General features: G+C 34.8%; 1 protein-coding gene across 1 annotated transcript in view; it reads right to left on the bottom strand.

The window, feature by feature from the left end:
* The window catches only part of REEP5 (receptor accessory protein 5), a 40,627-nt gene extending 27,334 nt beyond the window's left edge, over positions 1–13,293 (bottom strand). The window contains exons 1-2 of the mRNA XM_074205322.1: positions 12,937–13,293; positions 11,895–11,988 (exon numbers count right to left, since the gene is read on the bottom strand). Of these exons, the coding sequence (XP_074061423.1) occupies positions 11,895–11,988; positions 12,937–13,054 (212 nt within the window). The 5' untranslated portion in view covers positions 13,055–13,293. The remainder of the gene's footprint in view (positions 1–11,894; positions 11,989–12,936) is intronic.
* Between the last annotated feature and the right edge of the window lie 2,064 nt (positions 13,294–15,357).

The following is a 15,357-nucleotide window of genomic DNA, read 5'->3' as shown; positions in this document are numbered from 1 at the left end:
AATTAAAATGACTCTGAGCTACCATACCTATCAAATTGACTAATAAAACAGAAAGGAAAATGACAAATGTTGAATGTGGGAAAATTGAGACACTGATGCACTACAACTAATGTTGGTGAAATTGTACACTGTTGTATACTGATTCAGCCATTCTGTAGAGCATTTTGGAACCATGCCCAAAGGGTTTTAAAGTCATGCAAACCTTTTGATCAAGCAAAACCATTACTTGCTCTATATTACAAAGAAATTAAGAAAAGAAAAGGGAAAGTAATTATATGTACAAAAATATTTACACCAACTCTAAATGATGATAAAGAAGTGGAAATTGAGAGGATATCTATCAATTGTGAATAACTGAACACGTTTATATTGTGATGGACTGCTATTCTGCTATAAGATATGCTAAGAAGGGTGCTCTCAGAAAAGCCTAGAGAAATTTAAATGAATTGATGCAAAGAGCAAACCAGGAGAACGTTGTATATTGTGCATAGTAAAAACAAAATTATATGATGATCAACTGTGAATGACAGCTATTCTCAGGAATAAAATGATCTGAAACAATTTCAAAATGCTTTCAAAGCATTCAAAAATGCTTTCCAACTTCAGAAAAGAACTGATGGAGTCTGAAATGTAGATCAAAGACTATTTTTCTTTGTTTTTCTTGGATTTTTTTGTCTTTTCTTTTACAATATGACAAATGACTGTCCTTGCATAACCTTTATCAAATTGCTTGCCTTCTCAATGAGGGGAGAGTAAAGGAGAGGATTTTGAACCCAAAATTTAAAAAAAAATGTTAAAATTATTTTTTCATAAATTGGGTAGAAATAAAATATTAAATAACTAAACTGAAATATAAAATAAATTCAACTTTACAGTTAAAAAGTTGCATCAAATTCTCATATAACAAAATCTCATTTGGAGGAAAATCACCATAAAAGTGTTCATTACAGGTTGCCTGCAGATAATGATAAATATTATAAGCAAATTTTGAAAAAAAATTAAAAAATATACCAAATTCATAAAATTAGTCTGGGAAATTCTGGAAAAAGTTGTTATTATTTTTAAATAAAGCTTGCAGAATCTTAAAGCACAACCTTGGTTGTGAAATGCATGCAATCGTTGGATAGTTTGAATATTTTTTGGCATTGCCCTTCTTTAGAATTTGGATGTAAACTGGCATTTTCCAATCCAGGGAGCACTATTGAGTTTTCCAAAGTTGGTACTGTATTATGGGCAACACTTTAGTAACAGTATCTTATATAATTATAAATAGTTAAGCTGAAATTCTGTCCTTCCATTTGCCTTATTGCTAGCAATGCTTCCTAAGATTCACTTGACTTCACTCTCCAGGATGTATGGCTGTGGGCTAATTTTCCCTAAAAAATAATGGGGAAGGGGCAGCTGGATGGCTCAGTGGATAGAACACTGACCTTGGAGTCAAGAGGGCCTCAGTTCAAATTCGGTCTCAAACACATAATAATTACCCAGCTGTGTGACTTTGGGTAAGTCACTTAACCCCACTGTTTTACAAAAAAAAAAAAATAACGGGGAAGCTGTCACTGAGACTACTTGGTGCAGAGGGCTAAAGTTTCAGCCAATTACATGGATTTCTAGTTGCTCAGAGCAGAAAAAGTGCAGCTCACATGAATTCAGTGCTCTTCAAAACTTGTCAAATATCCTGTGAGTCACCACACCCTTCTGATCCTATATAACTTACAGAACAGACATATGGAGGTGAAGCAGGGTAGCCAGTGTATCTTTGTTGAATATTCATGATTTAGTAAAAATTACCTCTTCTTTACTTGTCTACAAGTGTCTCATTTCGTTCCAATTGTAAAACTCAATCACTAGATTGGTCTAAACCAGACATTGCCCAATACCAAAGTTCACACAATAGTCTAAGTGAAAAGAAATATAGTCTGAACATGGGAGATAACAATGGGAATTGAGAGGAAAGACCAGATTTGTAGAGATTAAAAACAAAACAAACCCAAACCAGCCTGGGCAATTGACTGGCTGTCTAGAAGAGAGAAAGAGGGAGGGTCATGAGTCTGAGTGACTCATGAAAGGGTGCCATGAAGAAAAATAGAGAAATTAGGGAAAGGACAAATTTAAGGATACAGATCAACATGATGCAGAGAGGTCTTGTCTATGAACAATCTTGGGCTTATCTAAAAATTATTTATTTCAACAATTTTCTAAAACCACAGTAGTGCCCCTATTTGAACAGTCTCAAGACAGTCTTGAGAAACTGTTATTATGTTCTTTGAGAACACAGAAACAAGTTGCAATCTTACTGTCATTCTATGAGGTATTTTACCCTATGGAGTCAGGGAGAATGTGTATGGTTTTGATTCTGATTCATGAGGATTTTTGAGGAGTCTAGAGAAGACAGAGAAAAAACTTACTTGAGGAGAAACCTTCCTTGTTAGAATTATAAACTTATGAAGAAATATTATAATGAGAGCATTATAAGGAGAGAATCTGAAAAGAGAGTACCTTGAGAGAAACTAAAGATACTGTTTATCTGTCAAATATAAATTTAGAGAGAAAAGAGAAAGAGGAAGATAATTTCTCTTTCCTTATGAAACTCCTATAACCTTTATTTTGAAACAGGTTAAAGACAATGTGTTATCCTGAGATTTATTTGGTATCCTGAGTAAACAAATGAAGACTAAGTAATCTATTTTTTGGGGGGGAAGGATTTGAGATGACTGAATGTAATTGCTCTCACAATTGGAATCTTATAAATTATTATCTATATTATTGTTTATATTACTTATTTCATTGCTAATTGTATGGTCAATAACTAAAATTTAAATAACAAATTTTAAAATGGATTTGTTTTTTATTTATACCTTTTAGAAAGGAAACCTCTAGTTTAGTAATAATATTTGATGAAATGGAGTAGGGGTACGTAAGCTTACTGATTAATAAGTTATTAAAATATTAATTAATAGTTAAATAGGATAAAAGGATTAAACAGAGGAATGAGCCAAAGAGCAAACTGGAGGTGATTATAAGTGTGAATGACCCCAGATCTTATTTTCTTTGCTAAAATAGGATATTAGGATTTAGAACTGAAAGGGACTCCATCATTATACATATGAAGAAATTAAGGTCTAGAAAGATGAAGAAGCTTTCTTAAAGTCATATAGTTCAGAGACAAAATCTGAACCAGTTCTTACTTCATAGGCTGTGCTAGTTCTACCTTACCATTCTGAGTTTTTAAGATATGTAATTATTTCAGTCAGCTGGTAACACTTTAGAGACCATCACACTGAGTGAAAATAATGCAATCAATTTATTCTTTTAGATAGTCTTCAATTTTCAATGCTATCTACAATGAAAATTTCCCACATAAATAGCTTCATTGATGTGCTTTCACAGTAGGTAAGCATAGTTTTGTTTTGTTGAGTTGTCAGTAACAAAAGAATATATATGGTAGTCAAGAAAATTTATGATATAAATTATTTCTGCTAGTTTACATTTAAATAGTTTTTAAAAATTTTATTTTTACTTGGAACTCAAGACACCAAATAAAGTAGGCATTTTCATATAAATATTAGAATAGAAAAAGAAAATGCAGATCTCTATTATGTATAGCTTAGTCTTATTTTACATTATACAATAAACTTAACCTATAGCTTTCAAAGCTGTCCTGCATGTTTCCATCAGGCTTTTCTTCTGATCTTTTCCTTGAGTTAAAAAAAAATTCTTTTATTTTTATCTTTTAAAACACAAGTCATACATGAGTTATAATTTTCTATACAATCTTCTTTTTCTACTTTTAATGTTCTTTATTTATATAGTTCTTTATAATTAATAGAACACCAATAACAACCTTGTGGCAGAGTATTATCTCATTTTACATATAATGAGATTAGTTTTCAAAAAGGGCAAATGATTTACTCACACTCACGCAAACTTCTAACTATCAGAATCTGGACTTGATTCCAAATCTAGTGCTATTTCTACCTGGAAAACTGTATATTAATTTATCACATGTCTGACACACATATATCTATATATAAAATCATTGAACAAAAATCACATTTAGTATCAATATCTTCATGTTTAATAAATAGTTGTAAATTATATAAATAAGTTTTATGTATTTTTTGAAGTACAAAATTATAAAATCAATCAACAGCCCAAGGTCTTTCCTCTTTGAATTGGCCCTTGAGCATCTAATGAAAATAAGAATTTGTGATTTTTTTTAAAAGAGTGATTTAGGAAAAGGTCTATCATAAAATCCATCTAAATCTCCAATGCAAAGGTTACAGAAATGTATTTTTTAAAAAAAGACAATTGCCTTAGGATAATTAATTACTTTTTTCCCAGAAGACTAGGTCCTTTACTCTTTAGGGTTTCATTAAGTTTTAAACATTCATTAAGTTTTAAACATAAAAGAAAACATTTCCAGATACCATCATTTAATTTCCCTACAGGGAAAGAAACTAATGATATCCCTATAAACCTAAATGCTACTTTCACAATTTGCCACATGGTATCTAATGAATTTGGAAGCATGAAAAAGAAGTTTTCTGTGAGTTCTTCTGGTTGTTATGTAGATCACAATACAAAGGAAATGATGATGCATTTGGGGATAGCAGTAGTTTCACTCTTTTTTATTTTTAATTTTAAAGACAATGGGGTTAAGAGGATTGCCCAAGGCCACACAGCTAGGTAATTATTAAATGTCTGAGGCCGAATTTGAACCCAGCTACTCTTGACTCCAGAGCCAGTGCTCTATTCACTGCCCCACCTAGCTGCCCCAGTTGTTTCACTCTTTAACACTTTATTATTTTAGAAAAATTCTGCAAAAAGTCCCATGATGACATTCATTTTTTGTAAAAAGAAGGGAGGAAGACGGGGCTGAAGGAAGGAAATAAGGATATGAAGAAAGAAGAGAGGAAAGAAAAAGAGAAGGAAGGAAAATAGATGCACTTAAAATCTATAATTGTGAAATTTTTAAAATGCTGCCTTTTGCTTTGAATATGAAATATTTTCAATCAAGATAGCATTTTCTTATAGCATTAAGTAGTATTCACATGAAAGAAATATTTTAAAAACTAGCTAAATTACTATATAGTAGTCATGGTTACTCATGAAAACTCTGCAATTAATTATTCTTTTATAAAAATAATTTTTTTTGGAGGTAAGAAAGAAAGAAAGGGAAGTATGGTAATTAGACTTTTCTAGATCATTTTCTTTATTGTCCTAACCTAAGATACTTCCTTTATTGTCCCATTTTCATTTTCATAAGAAAGCCAAAATTCAAATCCTAATTCAGTTTCCAGTATTCTTTTCACCATAATCAGTGACTGTCTTTAATTATTGTGAACTTAAGGAATCTTGCTACTTGTGTGTGAATTCACAAATATCTATGATCAATCTAACTTAGGAAAGATCTATAGTGGTAGTATGACATAGTGAATCTGGTACGGTACTTAAGTAGGAGAACCTGAGTTCAAATTCTACCTTCTATAATGTATACTTTTTAAAACTAGTAAAGTAAAAGAAAAAAGGAAAATAGTTTTTAGAAAAAAGGTACAGAAAATTAAATTTAAAATTTAAAATAAAACACATTGAAGGAAAGAAGAGAAAAAGTATTTTACTTAAATACTTATCAGAAGGGGAAAAATAGGGTGTAAGAATTAGATAACTAGTTAGAAGGAAAAAATAATTATTAAGATAAACAAAATTCCAAACTAGGGAAATGAAAAACAAACAGGAGGGAGACTGGAGCTTAGGGGTGAGGGGAAGAGAGTCTGGGGGAATAGGGTTACTTCAAAAATAGATTAACAAAAATAACTGGAGACAAAATACTGTGTTTACAAAGAGAGAGGAGGAAATATTAATTTTGGAGTTAAATAATATTGAAGGAAAAAAGGAGGAAAATATAACCCTAATACTTAACAAAATTTCTGAATTAAACTAGACAAATATTTGGTGGAAAATTTATATCCCTAAAAACATACGTTATGAAATAGAAAAAGAAAGAATTGATAAACTGAATGTGGATTTTTTTTTTTTGCAAGGCAAATGGGGTTAAATGGCTTGCCCAAGGCCACACACAGCTAGGTTAATTATTAAGTGTCTGAGGCCAGATTTGAACTCAGGTACTCCTGACTCCAGGGCCAGTGCTCTATCCACTGTGCCACCTATCCACCCCCTGGATTTTTTTTTAAATTATAAAATCAACAAATAAAGAAGCCTAAAATAAATATAAAAGAGAAGACATTAAAAGCTAAAGAAATAACTAGATACCAGAAAACTAAAGAAATAATAAAAATAAAATCTAGTTCATTGAAAAGACTAATAAAAATAATAAACTTTTAGCCAATCTGATTTTTTCAAAAGGGCAAAAAACCCCAAATCAACAAAAAAACAAATTAACAAAGTGAAATCACAACAGTCAGAAGAAATAAAATGATTCATAGTCATATGCTACCAAAATAGAAAACAAAAAAATAGAATTAGATGTAAAGAATGTACCAAAGAAAAAATCTCCTGATCCTAATAGATTTGTAGGACAATTCTTTTAAACTTTTAAAAACATTAGTATCAACATGACACAAATTTTTCTCAAAAAATGAGAAAGAAATCATTCTATTATTCTAATTTTATATTGCAAATTAGACCTAGTATTTAAACTAGAGAAGGACAAAGCACAGGGAAAATGTAAATCAATATCCTTGGGAATAAAGATTCTAAAATTTTAAACAAAATCCTATCTATCTATAGTAATTCATTCAAAAAATCATCCATTATGACCAAATTGGATTTATAATAAGGATGAAATGTTGGTTCAATATTAGGGGGGGAAATTAAACATAATCATTAAAAATAAAAACATCCAAAACCACATTATTATCTGAATAAGTGTAAAAAAGCCTTTGACAAGTAAATTACATGTATATGCATACACACACATATATATCTATACACACACATATATATCTATACACACACACACACACACACACACACACACACACACACACAAACACACATTATAATCAGCAGCTAGGCATTGGCCTCAGAGTCAGGAGGGGAGTTCGATTCTAGTCTCGGATACTTGACACTTACCAGCTGTGTGATTCCCTTAGTTAATTGGAAGACTTTAAGAAAGATAGGGAGATTAGGCTTTAACTTTTCAATAGCCATCTTTAAGTGCCATCCAGAGCCATCTCCAATCATCCTGATTTATATCTAGTCACTGAACCCAGATGACTCTGAAGAAGAAATTAAGGTTGTTGACTCAGCACAACATTCCCTTACTCAAATCCAATAGAGCAGGGCAGCTAGATGGTGAAGTGAATAGAGCCACCAGCCCTGAAGTCAGGAGGAGCTGAATTCAAATCCCACCTCAGACACTTATTAGCTGTGTTACTTTGGGCAAGTCACTTATAACCCTGACTGCCTCACATTCAGGGCTGTCTCCAGTTGTCCTGATTCATATCTGGTCATTCACTACACTTAGATGATTCAGGAGGAGAAAGTGAGTCTGATGGCTTAACACAGCACCCCATCACTCAAATCCAATCTGCATGCTTGCCATTGCATTAGTTCCCTGATATCATGGTTTTCTTTGAGAATGAAGGACAGACATCATCATCATCATCATCATCATCATCATCATCATCATCATCATCATCATTTTAAAACCAACATAAGTTCATAGTTTCTTAAACAATCCTATTTCTTGTAATCTACATATTGAAATATTTGTGTTGATTGTTCATTGTTATGCTTATTTTGAAAAATATAATTTAAAAGAAATAAGGTTACAAAAAATTTTGGAAAGGGGAAAAAGTTCCTGCCACCAAAGAAATTCTTATTTTATTCTCTTATTCATTGTACACAATGATTCACTCTTATTTCAACTGCTTTATATTTAAATTCTATTAAGATCAGATGTAGTACAGCTCTATTCAATAGTAAATTCCATAGGAAGTTAGATAACTTCTAGAATTTCAGGAAAGCACTCAAGAATATTATCAACCTTATTTAACAGATTGCTTGCTACAGGTCTCACACTAATGCAACATCAACCATGCAACTGATTTATCTTAGTTTTCTTGGTGTGAATTAGTAGAAAAGTAATCATGGAGACAGTCTCAGGAATGTGTTGTGGTAATGGCAATCAAAATTTCATAAAACCCTTGTGAAAACTAGTTTTATTACAAGAGAAATGAACATGCATGTGGAACTCAAAGAATTCATAATTCATATAGAAGTTTATATATTTATGAAAGCAAGACAAAGGATGGATGAGGAAACACAAAACTCTATCTTAAGGGGTATGGTATGGAAGGGAAATGGTGAGGTAAAGTGAGAAAAAGACAAAACTCCACCCAAAGAAGAGGAGAAAGGCAACAACAAATCCAAAAGTCACATTCTTCTCACTTAGGTCCATGAAGATATGATGGTCTCCTTATCTACAGGGGTCCAGTTGCAGAAGCCTAGTGAAGATTGTCTTGGCTGTCTTGTCTTCCAAAGACATACGGGGTATCTAGTTTGGGATTCAAACCACATATTACCCCACCCATATTGTGGGCTTCATGCTCTGGGTTCAGTGTTTCATAAAATATGACAATTCACCTAGACAAATTCAGCGAACTCCTTACCAATCCTTAACAGTTCCAATTATTAATAACTGGAATCCAAAATTCAAAGTTCATTAAAAAAAATCCAACATAGTATAAAGTTCTGGATACTGTTAAAGGACTATTAATGGGTTCCCTGAACTTCTTTTTAATTCAAAACATGCAGGAGGCCCTGAATGTGTCCAAGACCAAGTGCCTCCCCACAGCTGATATAATTTGCTGTTTGTATCCCAAACTAGAATCCTTGTGTGTCCTTGGAAATCAAGACGGGTGCCAGATAGTCTGGATCAGGCTGAGAAGTTTGCTGGCATCCCGTAGATATGCAGGCTATCCTATATTCATAATCTAGTAGTTGCCAAGGAAAAAGAGCGCAGTTTTTGCTGTTTACATTTTTAACACCCCCAAATGCTTTTTTTTCAGATTTTCATCATCATGATCATAAAATATTTCCATAATATATTTAGTCCCAAATAACTTGTAAATTCATACTATCAGTTTTTAAAAAATGAATACAAATTTAAGTGAAGTAGACCACTTTTCATACAAGTTGGTACTGAACACTTTCAATAAACACAGTGATATTAGTAGCAAGTATATTTCTAATTCTTTCATTTATTTTAAATGATATATAGAGTTTTTTTGAGGTAGCTATGTAACTACAGTATATTGATTCCTAAGTCTCAGGAAGACCTGATTTCAAGTTTGACCCTAGACTCTTATTAGCTGTGTGTCTCTGGGAAAATTACTTAACTTCTGTTTGCCTCTGTTTCTGTTAAAAATTGGGAAAGTAATGGTACCTATCTGATAGTGTTGTTGTGAGGATCAAATGAAATATTTGTAAAATGCCTAGCAATAGCCAATGCTATATAAATGCTAATTTCCTTCCATAAAAAAGTCCTGGATTAATGGTCAAGCCAGGCAATAGTTAGAACTTTAAAAGCCAACTTTTAAACTTTAAAAAACTAAGATTATTTCCTTTCTTTAATTTTCTTCCAGTTAAAAAGTAATGTATTCACATTGGTACAAATGTAGATCATATTCCTCTCCCCCAATCTAATTTGTATAAATCCTAAGTATGGATTTTAAATTTATTCAGTTTCAACCTATTGTATATTTTTCTTAAGGGATCTTACTTAAACAAAGTCATTTATTTATGGGGAATTCAGCATGTACATGCATGAAGAAGAAAAGAAGGAAAAAAGATTGAGAAATAAAAATATAACTAAAACTTTTATAGTGCTCTAGGTTTGCAAAGTACATTTGCTCTTTACAACATTCCCATGAAGAAGGCACTATAACTTTTATCATCCTCATTTTTCAAATAAGGAAAGTGAGTCCTGGAGAAGTTAAGTGATTTGCTCATAGCCACAAAACTAGTCCTAAGATCAGTACTGTTTCCACATTGCTTTTCTGATAAGGAGAAAGTAGTATAAACAAGCAAAAGTTTGTCTGCAGGGAAGAAATGTTATATGACATTATCAGATGTCTAATCACCTACAAAGATATTCAAAGTTTTCCTAAGCTATAATGAATCACAGTTATCTGCATATTTCAGATTGTTCAAGTGTTTTATTGGGGGCTGATATTCCAGCATCTTCTCATTGATTAGAAATCCAAATCTATTTTATTATCCAGAATTCAATGGATTATTACTATAGGAGGAATCACAAAAAAAAAGCTGGAGGTTGCTGTCATCCTAGTAAATTAATGTCTCAAATTTCATATATGATGCAATATCCCACAGTTGATTCTCAGAGCTCAATTCTACTTTCAGGTTCAGAGATGCAGGTATCCATAAAGAGCCAGAAGCCTCGACTGACTTAATTAACAGTTACTATTAACACAATTACTCTCCCTGTTTGAATACTTAAATCAAAGCACAGGCTGTTTTTAGTTCCAAGTTAGTTAGTAGACTTCTAGTAGTCTAATGTAACTCTAATCTAAATGTCATAATATTTTTAGTTCTATTTCCAGCTTCAACAGTGACACAATGTACAATGTGGGCAAGTTCTTTAACTTATCTGTGTCTTTAGTTACTATCCTTCACATTTATGAGATACTGTAAGGATATAATTCCTAAAGTTTATGAAGTCTTTTTTGTTCTTTTGGGAAAGGTTGTACCGTCAACTTGAAAGTAAAAGGAAGTCATTCTCAAATGAATTAATGGTAAGTCATATAAATATAGAATATTGTCTAGATTTTCTAGATAGTTGCAGTTTATTACATGTTTATATATATATATGTATATATGTATTTTAAACCTAGGTTGTGTTCATATGTATATGAACACAACCTAGGTTTAAAAAGGCAGCAAAAAGTAACTTCATGATCTATTTTTAATAAAATTATTTGTAATCAGTAGATATGCTATTTGTATAAAAATCATATACAGATATAATATCTGTATAAAGTTTGCTATTAAGGTATTTTTCAAAGTATTTAACCACAATATTTTAATTTTTAATATCCTCTTAACCTACCCTATTAATATATAAACTACTTTCATAGTTCAAAGAAGACCTTCAATGATTCTTAGCTCTGAATTAATAAAAGGTGATTTTATTGTATAGGGTTATAAAGTGTGACTAGGTTCCCATATATACCAAAATACTCATATTATAGGATCATACATCTTGAGTTGGAAGGGACTCTCCTTTTTCAGAGGAGAAAATTGAGACCAAAGATAAACTACACTAAAATAACTATGGGAGCTTCCTCTACTGTCTCAGATCTCTCTACTAGTGAAAATTTAAAAGGCTGTCAAAGTAGAGGGCTACTCTGCTTCCCTACCTCCTAAGAAGGAACTCCATAATCTGTCAGTCAAATCTAATGGAAGGCACTATTAGAAATCAGGAAACCCAAGTTTCAATTCTGGTCTCACAATATAAAATGTTAGATGTTACTAAAGTATGTCTGTCTGCCTGTCCCTTCGGCCGTCCATCATCTATATGTCTCTCTGTCTATCAATATTATGTATCTTTAGTTTCTCTACCTGTAAAATTAAGGCATAGTCCCATCATTGTTGTGAGGAAAAAGTAGAAAAGGAAAATGAGAAAACAAAGATGAGCAGGGTTCCATTCCATACCTTCAAAGTGCTTCTATTACTATCACAATGTGAGGAGAATTTTTTGCTGACCAAGAGACTCGAAAAGGAGGAATTCTACCCATAAACCCCAATTCAGTTGAAGGGGTACAGATCCCTAGCAAGTGATGGCCACTCTTTCACAAAGCCCTCAGAGCTGGGGCGGAGCTAGGACAGCACAAGGTGGAGCCACTTACGAGATATAGGCCGGATAGCCAAATCCTATCAGGTTGCAGAGAAGAGAGGCTCCGTAGCCAAATACGAGGTACAAAGCCACCAAGCCGATGATACCTGCAGAAGAGAAACCAAATGGAAAAAATGTCACGGCTAAGGATTTCTGGGGGCTTACTGTTCCCTCTTATTTTCCTCACACCAGCATCCCCAAGAAGCTAAATACTGAGTTCTAGGAATTTTCTTCAAGGTTTAAGAGGAGAAAGAAAAGTAAACAGAGTAAGTGATTGGCTCAGAACCTCAGTTCAGTGAGATTTAAGGGGTGGAGTCTAGACAGGCTCTCCAGTATACTCCAGCCCCCACCTCAGGCTGGGAAGAAAGGGAGAAGTTGCGGGGTCTGGGGGAGCGCCAAACCTGCAAACATAAAGTGATACATGGCAGCCAGGGCAGAGGAAAAGTCTGACACGTCAGCACCCCAGCGCTTTCCAATTTTCTCCTCCAGGAAACCACCCCTCCAATGTTTTAGCCCTTCCCCCAAGCCCTCCTTCCTACTACACCCTTTTCCCCTCCAGTCACGCATCCCCCCAGGCGGAAAGCTGAGAGCTGGGGAGCGCTTGGTCGTGGTTTTACCCGAGCCTCAGGGCCCCACCAGTGACTCACCCACTCAGCTCCCCAGAACCACACGCAGCCCAGGCCCAACTAGGAAAGGCGGAAGGGCGCGGGCCGGGGTTGTAGCAGCCCCAGAGCAAGGGCTTCTGTTAGTCGGCTCCTGGCTCTGAACTAGAGGCTATTTCTCAATGTCAGCAGGCACCAGCAAGCCCCTGGAACACAGCAGCTGGCACCGCTCCTCTGCCCCTGCTCGGCCCTGGGCAAAGCACACCCCGTGCTCGCCCCAGGCCTCCTGTTCCCTCCTGTAGACCCTTCCCAAATGGCACAGCGGCTCACACTTTAGCAGCAGGTGCTGAGCTGGCCAGGGAGAGGCCTTTGAATTAGTATTTTTAAATAATTAGCCAGAAGCATAAGAGCAATTCCAAGTGGAGGAACAGCTCTCCGCAGAGAAGGACCCACCAAGCGCTATGAAGGATCGGTTCACCCCAGTCTTGCTTTCGATCTTCGCCAGAAGGTCGGTCATGCAGTTCTTCTGGCGCAGAAACTCATCGAACCTCTCCCTCATAGCTGCCGACATGGCGCAGACCCCAGTGGTCTCAGGCTCTTTCGAGCTCCGCTGATTCCAGCACCTTCCTTTTCCCCCTTGGGATCTGCCACAGCTCCTGCTGCTCGGGCCCCAAGAATCAGGCGGCTCCTTGCAAACTGGATAATCCGATTGGGGTGGGGGCGTGAGGGTGGCGGATGGCAGCTGCAAAAGCAGAAAGCAGCTCAAGCGGCGTCACCAGAGAGAGGAAGCGTCAGCTCTCCTCCCCCAACTTCTCGACAACACATACCTCCCTTTTCTTTCTCCTCCCCCACCCCCCCGTTTATCCCCACCCTTATTGCTGCAAACACCACACCCAGTCTGGATGCCCGCACAGCTGCTGTCTTTTATTAAAGATGGGGGCATCAGTCCAGTAGCCAAGTCACAGGACAGATTTTCTAGCATCTGTTCTTCCTTGGGGATAGTTGTTTGTAACACCATTGGGAAACCTAAGCCAGTCAGTTGGGCATCTTCAAAAGGTTGTAGCTGGTCTGGGTCGGGGGAAATAGATCCTTCCAAAAGCCTGTTTATTGAGGGACTGAGACCGGGGGAAAAAGTCTGTGAAGACAAGTTTAAAGAACCTCTTCCCACTAGAGTGAAAGAGAAAGGACAAAATATTTTAAAAGCTCATTTAGGACCTGAACTTTTTGTATATCTGGAGGGTGTTGGTTTAGAGGCTGAGTTGCTTTCTTGCTTTAAGGTGAAATAAAATGAGGGAATTTAGAGGGATATTCGAAAAAGAGAGGGAGGAGGTTTCCAGCATTCCTTACAATTTTCCAGACTAAAACTTAAGAGCAGTTCAAGTGTTTCTCTATGCTCCTATAGGATATTGCTTTTCATATACATGAATGAACATAATTTGAGTTTACTTGACTGTCATAAGTAATAATAAGCTTTTGTAGCAAGTTCAAAAACAAAGCCATATTATAAATATTTATCAAAAGCAATCTTCTTGAGAGTCCTGCTTTTTACCAAGTGACAGCATTCTGAAAGTACTTAAATACCTATTCAAATATACATAGTGTGTTTATATAAGATAGTATATAATATATAGAACACACAAAGTATAATTTATAATATATATGTATATATATGTATACACATAAAAGCTAAAACTTTGGAAAGACATTGGGAGAATGCTCAGTTCAAGCTGTTACCTTCCATGAATTTTAAGATCCAGGGAGACAAAGTGACTTGTCCAAGGTTTAATAGCTGAATCCAAAACCAGTCTTCTGACTGCCAGGGCAATTTGTTTCTATCATACCATAATACTTCTGCTGAAATCAGCAGTCTTTACATAGTCAGAATCAGCCAGTAGGATGTAAGTCCAAGAAAGGATAAGCTTTCTTTTTGTGTGACATGAATGTAGACTATCCCACATGAGATCCACATGGGTATCTTTTATGATATTTTGGGCATGCGGTAATTCAAAAATATCTATTCACAAAAGATATTCATTTATTAATCAGGGCATATTGAAAAAGTCCTCCAAAAAATGAGTGTGCAATACCATCCTTCCTTGTAGCAGTAGTTTTTAGCCATGGGTTTAACTTCCTTATTTCAATTGAAATGAAATGATTAAGTTTCATGTCAATCACTTTCTTCCTGGCTGAATGTGCCCCTTAATAAAAACAGTTAGACTTGTGATAGTTCTATTAGGTAAAGTTTCATGAACATCAAACCTAAATCTCCTTGCTTTTATTGTAATGACCACAGTCCATGGAATTGAGTTAAGCCACAAGGAATATGTACCAAACTATAAGGATAATAGCTAAAAGTCCTTCAACAGGGAATTTTTTAAGGAATGGAAGCAATTTCTTGATTCCAGCAGATTACATAGGGAATCTTCTTGAAAGATTTTCAACATTATTCTTAAAGCCTGGGTTTTGACATCTAGGGTAGGTCTCAAATGTCCTAATGTTGCGTTAGCCTCATTGTAAATAAATGGAAGTCCAGGATCTTGCTTTTCTGGAAATCTAGGCCAGAACATTCTTATGAAAGAATATTTCCTTAAAAATGAAAAACATTGCACATAAAGACAGAAAAATCTGCTGTTATTCAGGGTATCTATTGGATTTCCTATAACTTGACTATTATCATCAATGCATAAAATCCATAAGGTTCTATTAGGTTGTCTTTGCCCAAGAAAGGGGCCTTTCTTTGAGTAAATGTTCTACAGAAGGAAATCCTTCTGGCCAATAAAAGAAAAAGTCTTAATTGAACCCCAAATACTAAAAACTAGAATAGTCTAGGCCAATTGTAATATATTGAATTCAATGAATGAGAAGCATGAATGA

This window comes from Macrotis lagotis, chromosome X (genome assembly GCF_037893015.1).
Source record: "Macrotis lagotis isolate mMagLag1 chromosome X, bilby.v1.9.chrom.fasta, whole genome shotgun sequence".
Lineage (NCBI taxonomy): Eukaryota > Metazoa > Chordata > Mammalia > Peramelemorphia > Peramelidae > Macrotis > Macrotis lagotis.
Note: the sequence above shows the minus strand (reverse complement) of the source record. Positions and strands in the feature narration are given on the sequence as shown.